This window comes from Primulina huaijiensis, chromosome 3, assembly GCF_012295235.1.
Source record: "Primulina huaijiensis isolate GDHJ02 chromosome 3, ASM1229523v2, whole genome shotgun sequence".
NCBI classification, from domain to species: domain Eukaryota; kingdom Viridiplantae; phylum Streptophyta; class Magnoliopsida; order Lamiales; family Gesneriaceae; genus Primulina; species Primulina huaijiensis.
The window spans coordinates 2,671,414-2,686,498 of record NC_133308.1 but is presented as its reverse complement, the minus strand read 5'-3'; the positions used below and the strand labels follow the sequence as shown (position 1 = coordinate 2,686,498).

At 35.5% G+C, this 15,085-nt stretch overlaps 3 protein-coding genes and 1 long non-coding RNA gene across 5 annotated transcripts; 2 read left to right on the top strand and 2 right to left on the bottom strand.

The window, feature by feature from the left end:
- The first annotated feature begins 2,471 nt into the window (after nucleotides 1-2,471).
- On the top strand, nucleotides 2,472-5,287 carry LOC140973048 (acyl-coenzyme A thioesterase 2, chloroplastic). Its single transcript, XM_073435588.1, has 5 exons — nucleotides 2,472-3,099; nucleotides 3,411-3,588; nucleotides 4,040-4,503; nucleotides 4,646-4,774; nucleotides 4,997-5,287. Exons 1-5 carry the CDS (start codon nucleotides 2,713-2,715, stop codon nucleotides 5,141-5,143), a joined length of 1,305 nt encoding a protein of 434 aa, XP_073291689.1. The 5' UTR covers nucleotides 2,472-2,712; the 3' UTR covers nucleotides 5,144-5,287.
- A 372-nt stretch (nucleotides 5,288-5,659) lies between these two features.
- LOC140973045 (uncharacterized) lies at nucleotides 5,660-9,791 on the bottom strand. Of its 2 annotated transcripts, none has more exons than XM_073435587.1 (2): nucleotides 9,221-9,444; nucleotides 5,660-7,171 (listed from the first exon to the last, which is right to left on the bottom strand). In XM_073435587.1, exons 1-2 carry the CDS (start codon nucleotides 9,249-9,251, stop codon nucleotides 5,844-5,846), a joined length of 1,359 nt encoding a protein of 452 aa, XP_073291688.1. In that variant the 5' UTR covers nucleotides 9,252-9,444; the 3' UTR covers nucleotides 5,660-5,843. The 2 variants fall into 2 exon arrangements, with proteins under 2 accessions (XP_073291688.1, XP_073291687.1); XM_073435586.1 differs by having other exon boundaries at nucleotides 5,664-7,212; nucleotides 9,221-9,791.
- LOC140973047 (uncharacterized) lies at nucleotides 7,869-9,210 on the bottom strand. The gene is made up of 2 exons (XR_012174567.1): nucleotides 8,475-9,210; nucleotides 7,869-8,429 (listed from the first exon to the last, which is right to left on the bottom strand). It is a non-coding gene; the product is annotated as an uncharacterized lncRNA (long non-coding RNA).
- Nucleotides 9,792-11,042: 1,251 nt separating the features above from the next.
- On the top strand, nucleotides 11,043-14,705 carry LOC140973044 (ribonuclease 2). The gene is made up of 9 exons (XM_073435585.1): nucleotides 11,043-11,348; nucleotides 11,895-11,923; nucleotides 12,140-12,213; nucleotides 12,808-12,909; nucleotides 13,016-13,019; nucleotides 13,142-13,233; nucleotides 13,622-13,783; nucleotides 14,003-14,102; nucleotides 14,400-14,705. Exons 1-9 carry the CDS (start codon nucleotides 11,122-11,124, stop codon nucleotides 14,453-14,455), a joined length of 846 nt encoding a protein of 281 aa, XP_073291686.1. The 5' UTR covers nucleotides 11,043-11,121; the 3' UTR covers nucleotides 14,456-14,705.
- Nucleotides 14,706-15,085: the final 380 nt, after the last annotated feature.

Sequence of the window (15,085 nt, the reverse complement as noted above, 5' to 3'; positions counted from 1 at the left end):
ATATAGCATGAAAGTTCCACTTATTTTACCATTTGTCATTTTTGTAAATTAACCTTCAAAAGATCTAATAAAACTAAAATCAGACAAAGATAAAAACAAATCTATACATTAAAATTTTGGTCCAACCAATGCAAAGTTTTAAAATTTCAATTCCTTTTAGTAGAACAACTGATTTTAAAATGAACGTTTTGTTTCGTCATATTAAATTAGTATTTAATATAAAATTGAAAAATAAAAAAATTTATATCTTTTTCTATCCAATTGATATAAGTATATTTTCTTGTAATTGAGGGAAAATCGCCTTTTCTTTTCTTTTTTTGAAGAAAGGAATGTTGCATATTCGACTCTTGTCAAAAATGCGAATAAACAAAGTTGGACTCATTTGTTGATCATGTAATAAATGCTGCTCACCTAGCTTTCTCCGAACCCGCCGAGGCCCTTGCTAATTCTAGGATTTAGAAATATTGGCTACATTTTATATTGTGTGTGTTTGAATTTTTTTTAATTGTATATCGATATCATAAATTTTCATCATATAATATTTATTTTGTAAAATATTGGTTTTTTAAACAATTATTTATTTTTTGTATCAAATATATTTTAAATTTTCTATATCACGTCCCGAAACCGAGATGTGTCATCGACGTTGTTTAACAATTAAAATCGCAAAACAACAAGTCACGTATTATATAATTTATCCAAAATCCTTTCTATTACATAATCATTAATGTTTTTACAGTGCAAAACACAATTGCGGAAGCGATAACATAAAAGAAATAAAAATAAAATCGGTGTTTGAAACTTCATGTCTCGAACTTTATCATCAACCCCAAAACATGTGTTGTTCACCTTCTTCAACTTGATCTTCGCCATTAACTGGGGATGTAAGTAAGGGGGTCAGTGTTTGGAGAAACACTCAGTATGTATCGAACACAATAATGCGAAATATACATACAATTAGAGTTCAAAGGTGACATGTCGGAACATGAATCAATACATGAGATAAATAAAATTCGAAACAAGGCATCAAAACATATCGTAATTGGAGTATCAACTTATACACAACAATCTTATTTATCTCCTTGTCCATGATATACTGATCAGTCTCTAATTGCTACTCTTTTAAGAGACGATGCCATGTATCGGTTATTATAACACACCGCATCATGGGTCAAAAATTTCCTTACCACTTTAAATTTGAATCTTAACAGTAAATTTCCAAGATTTCGTTGCATAACAAAAGGGATCATGCAGAATGAAACAGACATAGAAGCAAAGGTCATAAACATGTAGTGCACCATCAAGTTTTCAAAAATGACATAAACATCATTATTTTAAAACATACTTATAAGTCCACTTGCTTCTTCTTTTCTCAAAAGAAGTGTGAATGGCTTGTTGCTCGAAATGATATTCTCTTGATGCTCAAACTTGGCTCAATCAAGGGTCGAGTGTTGTTTAGAATTCGGTGCTGCTTGGCTTGCTTCTTGGACGAAAACTTCGCTTGAAAACGAGTAGAGTGTTGCCGGAATGTTTTGTTGTTGAATTGCTTTCGAAACATGAGAGATTTCAAGCTTGTGAAATATGATTTATGTGTGCAGTTGGTGCCCTTTTATAGAAAATTGGTATGACATCTCACTACATGTCATGATCTCGTGTCTTAAGCCACTACTCCTTGATAATTCAATCACTAAACCACGTTTTTATGTCACTAAGTAGGTGAATTTTCAGGGTCTTCACGTTCTATGAATTGACTTTCAAATTTATGAATTTGTTCATAAATTAGAATGCCTAATAAAATATTTTTTATTTTTCGTTATTGATCTGATTAATTATTATCATGTAATATTTATTTTGTGAAATATTAACATTTCCTAAACAATTGTTTATTTTATAAAGTAATTATAGTTTACACAAATTTTACTTTTATATAAATATTTAAATCCACAAAAACATAATCATCATATATTTACGTAATATTTTGTTATTATGTGTCTAAATTAAAATATTTATTATGTTTGAATGTTTATTTAATTATTATGTTAAATAATAAAATAATAATATTTGCACATTTGCATATTACAAAAATCATATATTTTTTTTAAAACTTTTTCGGGTTTGTCTGGTGGGTCGAATTAGTCGGATTGGTTTGGGCTCAAGTTCATTGTTTTTATGTTGGTTCGGGTTCGGATCGAGATCTTTTTTGTAATTCTCATGCTTAGACTCGACACACCCAAAATAACACCCTTAATTTCAAATCTTATTCTTTATTATTTAAATTTTGATATATTAAATTTTTCATTATTATTATTATCAAATATGTTAATTATTATTTTTATATATTATTATTATTATTTAAGTTAGTATTAGATATTTTTTTATATAATATAACCAATCACGGGACTTATTTATTTTTTATTTTTTATTTTTTTATTCCCATGAAAGTCTCGCCAACGGCAGTGGCGTGACTCATTTTTATCACACCCAGTCGGTTGTTTTGGGTTTTGCGGTAAACAGTGAAAAAGCCCCGGCTCTCCTCCATCCGCTTACGATTTCCCACTGTTTTTGCTGTTTTCCTCTGGATTCTTACCACCCTCTAGATTAGTTTCAGCAAAGATCCTTGTTTTATATCGAAATTTCATAAAGAATCAATATTCAAGAATCCCCATTCATTTTCCCTTTTCAGGTGATATTCTCAGTTCTAATTTTAATTCAATGGAGACCAATCCCGCTTCCCCAACTCCCATCCCAATCTTTTCCAACTTTACCTCACCATTTGACTACTCTCCCAAGAAAAGTGAATCCAATTCTTCAACAAGGAAGCCCCTTAGTTTGTGGCCTGGAATGTATCACTCACCTGTTACAAGCACCCTTTGGGAAACAAGGTCTAAGATCTTTGAAAGGCTTCTTGATCCTCCGCTTGATGCACCTCCACAGAGCGATTTGCTCACGAAAAAGCCATCACAGAGCAGAATGACTATTCTGTACAATTTCTCTAGCGATTATACGCTGAGAGAACAATACAGGGATCCCTGGAACGAGGTCAGAATTGGAAAGTTGCTCGAAGATCTTGATGCTCTTGCAGGAACCATATCTGTCAAGGTAAAATGCTTTCAAGATAGTTTCTTTTTCTTTTTTCAGTATGTCTATGACACGTTATTTCGATGCTTGTACTCAGCCTTGCATCTGGACGGTGTATTCATTTTCTATCACTGGTGATTTCTGACATCGATATGTTTCAGGGCTCGAATTTTCTCAGATTGCAAGTTTTATACCATTATAGTTTGCTGTATTTGATTAAAATATATGAGTCATTATAGGAATAACCTTGTTTGTGAGAAGGGTCAAGGCTGGAGTAGAAAACGACCTTTGTTTTGTCTTGAAATCTTTCGTTTCTTCCTTGTGTGATATAGCACTGTTCAGATGATGATAGCACCACTAGACCGCTCTATCTGGTGACCGCTTCTGTCGACAAAATGGTGCTAAAGAAGCCAATTTTTGTTGATGTTGATCTGAATATATCCGGTGCTGTAATTTGGGTTGGCCGGTCTTCAATTGAGATTCAGCTCGATGTGACTCAGCCCACTACTGGTACTTTCTTTTCAGCCAATACCGTTCTGTGTTGAAATTATTCCCTTGATTCTGTTATACTCGTGTCTAACTTATCTGGGACGGGTGGAGCTGTAATCACTGTCCTGTTGTTCTTGTGGTTGTGTATGTGAGTTGACTATCAAAATATAGTGCTCAGGCTGCTCTCCGGTGGAAAAGATCTGTCGCACCACTAACACCTAAGCGTACTCTTTGGTATCAAAATCAAGTTTATGTGGTTATCTATGTGGCACAATGATTAAAATAGGTCGTTTTGGCCACAATTCAAAATTTTTGAGTAACACAGTGACCGATACTCGAGGTCTCACATAATGTCTAGTCCGACCCAAAAGGGAGGATAAAACTAAAAGCTCGAAGTTCTGCCCAAAGTCAAATTAATTAAGATAACCTTATGCACATCTTTAACTAAAAGAAGTTATTCTTCACTGTGTAGCTGAAGACACTGATTCAGTTGCCTTGACCGCGAACTTCATTTTCGTGGCTCGTGATTACAAAACGGGCAAAGCTGCTCCTGTGAATCGACTAGCACCAGAAACAGAGCAAGAGAAGTTGCTCTATGAGGCCGCAGAAGTAAGAAGCAAACTGAGAAAAAATAAGTTAAACGGTGATAAAAAAGTTATTGAAAATGGTGAGGTGAATAAATTCAAAGCATTACTAGCTGAGGGACGCATCTTTTGTGACATGCCAGCCTTGGCAGATAGAGACTGCATTCTTCTTAGAGATACTCGCCTCGAGAACTCTTTAATTTGTCAGCCACAGCAAAGAAACATCCATGGTCGTATATTTGGAGGGTTTCTGATGCTCCGAGCATTCGAATTAGCTTTTTCAACATCCTATGTGTTTGCTGGAGTGATGCCATCCTTTATGGAAGTTGATCATGTTGATTTTTTGAAACCGGTACGGGTATATGGTTAAATCTATTTTATGTCATTCTGATCATAAAATTTAGTGAAATATGAAAAGACAAATAATTTATCGTGTCAAATGCTACATTAGTCGTTCTACGGCTAACCAATTGTCATTTTGATGAACAACGCAGGTAGATGTCGGGGACTTCTTACGTTTTAAATCATGTGTATTGTACACAGAATTCCAGGATTCGGATCAGCCCCTAATCCACGTAGAAGTTGTCGCTCATGTCACGAGGCCTGAATTAAGGACTAGTGAGGTAATGCCCTCTACACTAACCAAGTGGAAAACACATATTTTCCAAGTTTTGATCTCATTTAATAACAGTGTGTGCATGCATATACTCGATACTGGCTTAGATGTGCAAAAAAGAGCGGATGGTCCCATTCGTGATTTTTGACCCGCTACTTTCGTCAGATAAAACAACTAACACTCTTTAACAATAGCAAAAATGATATGCTTTGTGCTTTTGATGATATAGGTGTCGAATAGGTTTTACTTCACATTCACCGTTCGTCCAGAGGCAAAGGCGCTGATGAACAACGGTCATAGGGTTCGAAAGGTAGTTCCAGCGACGGAGGAGGAGGCACACAGAATCGCTGAGCGTATGGACGCCGATGTGTTGTAGCTGTTTCAATTTATGAACCTCGTTGCAGATTTAAGAGCATACGTGCTACAGAAATTTGAGGCATGGAGGAAATATAATTTTATATCTAACGATTAAACACCAAGTATCTGAATATGAACATCGACCCCTCTTGAGAGAATCAAAATCCCACGTCATTTTGGTCTATTGGATAAATCATTTTTATTTTTCAACATAACCTTTATAAATTCAACATTTGAAAATAATAATTTCTCAACTTTAGTTATACGACTGAATTGAATAAAATTGCGCATACTTTCAAGCTCAAATCTATATAAATCTAAAACACGGTTACATCTTATGTATTATTTGATGTGTGTGAAAAGATAAATTTTGATTATTCATCTAATAATTAACCTACAAATCAAATATCATATAATCGATAATTTTACCATAACTTCTTTTTATCAATATTTGTATCACTCATATTACGTATCCATATCTTTTCACTGTCTCATCTTATGAGTGAAACGGTAAAGATATATGTTTATAAACAATTGTTTCTCTACTATCCTTCATGCTCTCGATGACATTTTCCATTTCAGAGAAGCGCGTTGTGCAATTTCCTTATTGATCAACAAGATGTAATAGTTACATGTATAGGCTAAAGGCGAGTTGGAGATATGTGCAGTCCATATATATTTCATCATATATAAAGAATAGTTATAATGTACCAATGATGTTAGAAAAACCACCGTGGAGATGAAATGACAGCGCTTTGCCTTGGCCTGTTTTGTTGCTCCAAATTGTTCCGCTTCTTCATAATTGAAGAAACCGTTGGGCTAAAGTAGTCATTGCTCCTATGAGAAGTTGTCCCTTGAGAGTAAACCTTCCTTCCTTGCATAAAGCTCCTGTGCTTTTCCAGCGTTGCCCCACGGGCAACTAAATTTTTCGGCATTGGCCCCCATCGGTTGTAGTTGACACAACTTTGGCTCCTCCCTACTTGATAAAACATTCCCTTTCTAGGACTGCTATAGTTACGGCTTTCAGCCGTTTCGGCAGAGTACATGGTTGTTTCTCCTTCGCTGCTGTATTCATGTGGTGCTTCTGCTATCTCAATGGGTGAAGAACTTGACTGGATGTCACTATGAGCAGCCCCGTTGACAGACCCTGTTGATTCAGCATCTACCATGGGGCAGGGTGGTCCTATGTCATGAAGCTGTTGTCCTTCGGCTTGTAGCTGAGATAAGTTTTTGGCATAATTTTGATCACAGTTGGTCAGTACTTTTCTTGATGGTTGAGGTGACAGTGAAGCTTTAGCAGTTCTAGGTGGAAAATTGATGCCCAAAAGCTGAATCTGAGTGACATCCTTGTTCTTTACTGGGAACAAAGTTAGCATTGGGGACTCGGAAATATCCGGAGTTGGAATCCCCTGGACATGAGTTGCAGCTTGTGGGTCAAGAGTAAAAGTCCCAGCAGCAGAACTTGATCCAGGTTGCTCAACAGGTTTAGGTATCAAGTTTGAGGATGTTGGAGTCCCCATGTTTTCACCTTCGGTTGCCTTAAAAACTCGTCGCATTGTGAGTGATGCACAAGAATGCTCACTTTTCTGACCAGTAGACATCAAGCGTATCAAAGGTAACTTTGGTTTGTTGAGTTCATCAAGGTTGCCTTCCCAGTGCTGGTTTAACCAATCACATATGATCGGGATAGGGATACCAAATTGCATGGGCACGTCTTTCTTCCATGATGAAGTTGAAGACGTTGACGTAGAAGAGGATTTAGTGTTTGGTGATGTTGCAAGCTTCATAGGATCACAAACCATGAAAGCCAGGTTGCTGTGAACATCAAAACCAGCAGAGCCCGCACTCCAAGTCACTCCATCGGTTGACAGCTTTATAAGATTGTCTGTAGCTATAACTACCTTTCCTTCACCCACAGCCAACTCCTGTTTCTCCGTACATCCTAAAAGATAAACCACACTTCCAAGTTCCAAATTTGGCTTTGAACAAGTTTTCAAGTAGTGAGACTGTGCTTGTGCATTCGACTCTCCATCTAGGGCATCAAGCCCTACAATAGTCAGATCAAGAACAGAGCTCGTAATAAAGAATCTGGAGAAATTTAAACATCAGTTATCAGAAAATGCATTTATACTCCTTTTAAAAAAATAATATTTCCAATCAGACATTGAGAAGCCGGGGAAATTCACTTCTGGGAGACTAGCACGCAGCAAATCATGATTTATGTCACGGGATTTCAATCAAGGTAAAAATAATCCAAGGAGTTGTTCCTCGACTCACAGTTCCAAGAATCAATTAAAACCATGTCCTGAGACATTCCGAAAACATAGAATCTGACACACCCATTGGAGCCAAAAAAGGAATGAGTAAAATACGATGTTTACTGGTGGATAGGCCATTATAGAGTATAAATGGCACCATATGATATTGTTTTCCAGTTCCATTAGGGGAAAAGTGAAGCTAGTGAGTTGGTTTCAAGCTAGAGGCCATTCTTAGACATGAAAGTCGCAGGATCCACCCTCCCCACCACAACTAATCATTAATGATTAAGAATACTTACACCAACTGATACATAAAATATAAAAGCTGTTACACGATTCTTATTTTTTCATATGTTGTAGAAGACAACCTTGGATGCATAGCTAACGATTCAATGACTAACGCTGGTAATTTTTTTTCCAGTTTTCATCTAGTACTGATTTTTGGATGCTAAAACACAAAGATCTGAATTGCTTGTAACTTTCTACGACAGACAATTGTGAATTAGAAAAGTATCAATAATGAGAGATGCAACTATGTGTGTCAGGCACAAAATAGAAATTCCAGCTGTAATTTCAGTTTGGGTTGTACTTCCAAATCTAAGCAGTTAATGATCAAAAGTTCAAAGCATATAATTGATGGAGCTTCGTATCTTTGTCAACCACCAACAAAGAAAAATATGTTGTGGTGGTGGCATAGGACAGCCATAACCAACGAGAAACGGCCGGAGGCTAGCCAACCACCTTCCCTTCTGAGATTCGCCCAATTTCTACTGAAGGACGGTGGATCCAAGAGTGGATACCTCTCTGGTTGAAAGATTTCAAAAGTCATTGAAATTTCGACTTACCTGATAGAAACATTGTTTCTTTCTCCAAAGAAAAAATTGCACACCATTAAGAATACAAGTCTTAGACTGGTTATACCTCAAGATTCAGGGTGGGATGATTAAGAGACCATGGGTTATAGCAACTGTAACAAGCCTAAAACATATGGTGTAACAAGCTTAAAACATATGGTGAGACATAGGATGGTCGTCTACTTTTTTGGGTCTAGACCCCCAATTTCCAGAGCCACATTAGAATTTAGGTTCTGACTAACTCGAAAAGCCAGATCAGAAAACTACATGGGGTGAAGCTTTTCCAGCACCTATCTCCTCGTTTGTAAGACTTGTACCAACATGCTTTTGTTATCACAATCATCCATTTAATCAAACACTTTACATAAAGTTACGCTGGAACTGAGTAGTTCATGTGTCTTTTTCTGGTAATTTTTGTATTTTAAGCTGGAGCAGGAAGATTATGCATGAAAATTGACGTGTTTGGTACACCTGTATGATACACTCACGAATTAATCCATGTTCAAACATCTTATAAACCAATTTTATCTCAATGAAAATACTAGCTGGCTATAATATATCATAATTATGGAGAACTGAATATCAGTTAACTCGACAGTTAACTGGCGACTTCATTATGAGTACATATCCCAGGATAAAAACGTTCTTCCCATATAAAACCGACAAACTTTTCGCCGATAATAACTGATGAATTCGCCAGGATAATAATTTTAGCAACTATCTTTATTCAAAACTAATAAGCCAAATTCTACCAGATCCAAAATCAACTCCAGGCCCCCAACAACGGACACAACAAAATAACTTCATTTATCCATCAAAATTTAGCGACTCTTGAAACTTCCCAAGATTTCATCAATCATCTCTCAACAAACATCAAACAGCATAAATCCCCGACAAGCCACACATTGAGCACATGCATTCATCCCTAGCTCCCCACAAACCCAAAGCTAAAAAGAAGGAAAGAAAACAACATTATAAACTGACCTATGAGGAAAAAGGCTAGCGGAAAGTCCATTCTGGAGCCTAATGTCGGCCGTCTCCGCAGCAGCGACGGAGGGGATATTAGCGTGGGTGGTGAGCAGGAGATTCCGGTGGATCAAGAATCCGGTGCCTCCTCCGTGGATTCTAGCCATAGCCATTGCCTTGCCGGAGAAAATAGCAGCCTTCATTCTCTCCGACTTGCCACCTCCGCTGCAAAAACACCAGGATTCCCCCAAAACCCTCATCCTATCTTCTATCCCGAGAATGACTGCAGATTTCAGGAGACGAAACAGGCGAAAATTGTTAGATCCAAAATGTGGAGCTGGGAGTGGAAGCGCATTTCTTCGTTCTTCAGTACACTTTTCTCTCACCTTGAACTTGAATGTGTACTTTAGCTGTGAGCCATAACCATATAATAGCTGGGAAAAACCAGATCTTTATCATTAAAAAAAAAAACAGATCTTTACATATATATAATAATATTCCTAGTGACTGATCTTCCACCAATCCGAATTGGTTTACAAATTAATTTAGATGGAACGTTCGACATCCACAGGTTTGCTTCAGTAATTTCAATGTCCAAAAACAAAGACTGAATCTTTTATTGAAAACAATATTTTAACCATTATTTTGAACATATTATGTATGCATTTATCATGTCATTTTAATCTATAATGAACATTATCATCTAAAAACCTCATTATACTCAAAATAAATTGTGTAATTTTGAAGGAAATTTGACAAATAAATGTGTAGGTAAGAATGGGCATGGCCGCATGTTCTATGCATCTGAGTGTGTGATTATTTATGATGATAGGAATTAGGAACAAGCTGGACCAGGCGAACATGTGATTGTAATATTAATTCCTCCTTTTTGTGCACATACCACGTGATACAAAATGATCATGTGTCGTCTTAACTATACTAGTGAAAAAATAAGTGATTGTTTGATAAATAGTAATAAGTTCGATTTTTTTATCAATTTTTTTTCGGACGAGATTGTCACATTTGACTTATCGAACGTGATTTACTTAACTAGTTTGATTTGCAACCTATTGCGTTAACCTTAAAGTTTACTCGATATACCGAAAATTAAATGTTGCAAGGTCTCACTCCATAAAAAAATGTGTTTTGTTTACTTTTGTATTGTTATANATCCTCCAAGTAGATTCAAAATGGCCCACCGATCCAAAAATAAATTCTCATATTGATTAAATTGGTCCATAATAATCGTTACACGTATCATAGCCTCTTCCGATATAATTTTTTTGGAATGTAATAATAAAAACTTAAACCAATTATTTCCGATTAGTATTAATAAATGACAAAAATTTGTGTGAGACGGTTTTACGGGTCGTATTTGTGAGACGGATCTCTTATTTGGGTCTCACTCTTCGTAAATATAAGAAAATAACAATTTTGAAAATTTGTATTTGTTTATTTACAATTTTATCAATTATATTATAAAATCGAATATTAATCTTATATATTTTTAATTTTCATTAATTTTAATACATTTTATTAAAGATGTCAATGAGTGGTTCCAATTTGTCGCATTAATCTCGTCCGTTCGTAGTTGTCTAAACACGATCATAAATGTGTGCATATTAAATTAATAATTTATTTAATTTTTATTATATTGAATAATTTATTTAGTTTTTGTTGCATATAATTCTTAAAATTGAAAGTATGTATACTCAAATTGAAATTTGAAAAATATAAAGTATTTATGTGTAATTTGTAACTCAAATCGAAAAAAAACGAAAATTGTAATTTTCGATGCACACCCGAATATTCCGTTTCATCCTACGGAGTTTCGGCTTCCATATAAAAATATCTATGTCCATTTTCAACACGCATCTCCATCATCAACCACAGAGCGGTGCGATTCTTCGGCTATAGCCATGGATTCGCTCCCCACCCGATCCCTTCGTCGTGTATTCGTCTTGATTTTCTGGATTCGGTTGTTATGCGTTGCAGAAACTAACGCAGGTGGGGACTTTGGAGAAATGTTGCGAAAAGGAGGAAGTGAGCAGAGAGAATTCGATTATTTTAAGCTGGCTCTTCAGTGGCCTGGCACATTTTGCCGCAAGACTCGCCGGTGTTGTTCCTCCAATGGCTGTTGCCGAGGGTACTTTTATTTTCTCGCTGTGCAAGTCTTGTGTTTTGTTGGTTGTGGTTGTGGTTGGTTTCATTGGATCCAATTTTTTTAGCAATTTAAATTGTTGAAGTCGATGCATGTTGATGCATTTAGGGCTAAAATTAAATTTTTTTTTTGGAACTGGGTTAGATGATCAACCTTTGTTCGAAGTTTACTTCAGCCTTATGAATCTATTTATTCGTTAATCCTTTGAAAATTCAATTTAACGTTTCTTCTCCTTAATGTTCCTCTTGACGCAACTATCTTGCTTCTTTTATGTGTAAATATTTTCATTCTCATTCATAACGAATATGTGGACTTTGATCTTGAGCAGCTTGCTTAATATTTCAAAAATAATTCCGGCGGATTAAGACACAATCGCTTAAAGGAGGCTTATATGGTTCATCCACGTGCTTATACTGGCTTCGATTTATTTTTTCTTACTGCTCTTAGCTTTTAACAGTCTTTGCTTTTAAATGTGAACACTTTCATGAGAATGTCAAGGAAACTTACTTTCTTCTGTTTAACTTGCACCAGTTCGAATTCACCTGCGGAATTTACAATCCGTAAGTCCAATTGTAATCCATTCTTTTGCATATGATAATCAAGCTAGAGTTTTATTATCATTTGAAATGTTATTTATGCATTCATCATGTTTAGCCTCCTTTGTGTATTTCTAGCAATGAAGTGTGTCGGAATTTCAGTTACATTGTTGTAAATATTTTTTCATCCAGACTTCTAGTCTAATTAGGAATCCTCATGTGATAACGTTTCTTTTCCAGATGGACTTTGGCCAGATTACAATGATGGCACGTGGCCTGCATGTTGCTCTGGTAAAAGATTTGATGTTAAAGAGGTATTAGTTTGTAATTTTTGTTGTGCAGCTTGAACATGTAGAGATGCTCTATATTCTAGAACATGTGACATCCTGATATGTTGGTTTTGCACTTTGAAGGTGCAGTTTGAATCTGGAACATCATGATGCTTGATCTACATTAAATTATGAGCTTTACTAGTGTCACTGCTAATAGCATCCTTGAATAACTTTGATACAGAACTACTGGATGTGCATATGTTTACCAAAATCACTGTTTTATATAGAGAAGAGAATCAGTTCCTGACCCAGAAATCAGCGTGAGATTTATAGGTCTCAGTTACTATGTCAACTGGTGTGATCCCTTAGAAGCTTACATGATCTATACATTATGCAGTGGATAAGAAGCTTTGATCTTGTATCCCTGCTTAAACCAATAGGTTTAGTTAGATGTAAAATAATCAGTGAAATACCTTGAAGTGTAGGTTTTTTATTGTATGATTATATCTGTATCTTGTATTCCAGACTGCCTTTTTTTTTAAACTTTGACAAATGTTTACTGTCAACAACATATAGACTCTTATTTTTGGGAATAACCTCGCACCTTTTCATTTTTTGACTGTTTATCAACTGCAGATTTCAACATTGCTTGATGACCTTAATAAGTACTGGCCATCGCTAAGCTGTGGTTCTTCATCAAACTGCCATGGTGGAAAAGGATTATTTTGGGAACATGAGGTTTTTCAACTGTCTGTTTTTTTCAATTCCAGGCGATTTATTACATGGAACTAATATTACCTCATTTTTTTTTACCTTATTTTGATTGGGACGATAATGATGACAGTGGGGTAAGCATCTTTCTTATGGTCTTTAATCGTTTATGTCAGAGAACTGCGGCGGCATTTTAAAGTTTTAACATTTAATCCGCTGGCTATGTTAGTGTTAACTTCTTTATTTCCTTGTTTTGTAGAAAAACATGGAACTTGTTCCTCTGCAGTTACCGGGAATGAATATGACTACTTTGTGACGGCACTTAATACTTATTTCCATTATAATGTCACGGTAAGGGATTATTTCATTGGATCACTCGTTTTATCTGTAAACTTCCTTACACCAGCATCTGATGCCATTGTATGTTATTCTGCTTTGTGGATTTTTAGTGAAGAGAAAATAAAACAATTTAGAGTATGTGGGGTTTGGACATGATCCGTGTTACAATGAACAAATTGCTAAAATTCTTGTTATTCTCTTTAAAACTTAACATTAAAATTGCTTTTGAAGTTTGGGACTACGTTGCTATTCCATTTTCCGTCCCAAGGACATGATAAATCTGGACATTCGTAGAAGATACTAGTTGCATCCAGCACTTTTCGAATATTTGTTGGTCCCTTTTTACCAGCATTGTTTGTATTTCATTTAATTGGTTTTCAATTTTATTTACATCATGCAGGAAGTTCTAATAAATGAAGGATATGTAGCATCAAATTCTGAAAAGTATCCTTTGGGAGGCATTATCTCAGCCATTCAAAATGCTTTCCATTTAACTCCAGAACTTGAATGCACTGGTGATTCTGTGGAGGAACTTCGGTTATGCTTCTACAAGGATTTTAAGGTCCAAACCTCCTTTTCGAGAATTTATATTTTATTTGTCATTTTTATTTTAATGAAGATCCTCGATACCCTATTAATCATCTTGACTTAGTTAATATCTTATGTTTCTTGTGTTTTCTCTTATTAAGATTTTAATCCCAGGTAGTAAGTATCATTTGCGTGTCTCTAAAATTTTCTATCTAAGATTTTTGATCAAGTTCTAAACATGATGTTTGTGCAGCCTCGGGATTGTGCAAACGACTCCAACTCTCTCAGTAGCATGGTTAATGCGAAAAAGTCATGTCCCAATTATGTTAGGTTGCCAGCATCTGTCTCATTGAGTGAGTTCAATTCTCCAAGCACTTTAGCCACTTTAAATCTTAACATTATTTTTATCCAAGTTTCTTATTTTGTGAATGTGGATACAAGATATAGACACGATAAGTGGCCAACATGAACAACACAACTAAATTGTTTTGAATCCATTTTCTTACTTTTAAACATCTAGCTTTAGATGCTACACACCACCTACACGTGCTTCCAAAATTTTCAGATTGTTTTTGTTCAGTGTAGTGCGTTTCATATATATTTCATAGCATCTAGTTAAGCCTGATACACTGCTTTTCTTTTTATTGCAGCACACGGAAACAATATAATTGATGCATCTCAATGGCCTTCACTCTCATCTATTTGAATTATGTTGCCTGGGGTAACAAACTCGATCAACCACGAGTCTCCCGTTGGTTAATTACCTATATTATGAAAAACTCTGGATATGTTTGTGTTGTAAGTTATATGTATATACAAACGAACCCCATTGATGATTTACTGCAACTGTCGTTGATTTATCAATATTGAGATTTGAGGTCATAAAATTGCTGTGAATAATTTTGAACCCGAAATAAGTTGGAGCCCTTTTAAATATTCTTGAAGATGTTTCGTTTTCTTGTTTTGTTTTTCTCCCTGTTTTAACAAGAGCTTTGATCAGTTGCTTCATATGTTCTCTTGCATTTCCTTCACTATCTTTTTTGTTTAAGTTGTGTCTGGATCTTTAGATATATTGAAGAAGGTAATAAATTATATTGCATAGATCCAAGGATTTTGATGAGTTGGAGGACCCAGAGATGTTGAAAGAGTTGTGTTTTTCAGAAAATTATGCTCCCTTTGTCCCCATCCCAATTACAGACTACTTTTATTTTTTCGGTTGTCCCAAATATATAGTCATTTAGTAATATTTTTTCTTGTTTTTTTTACCATATGCTCTGTCAACTATGTTATGGGAAACATGCAATATTTTTGAATGAACTAAAATTTGAATGAACTA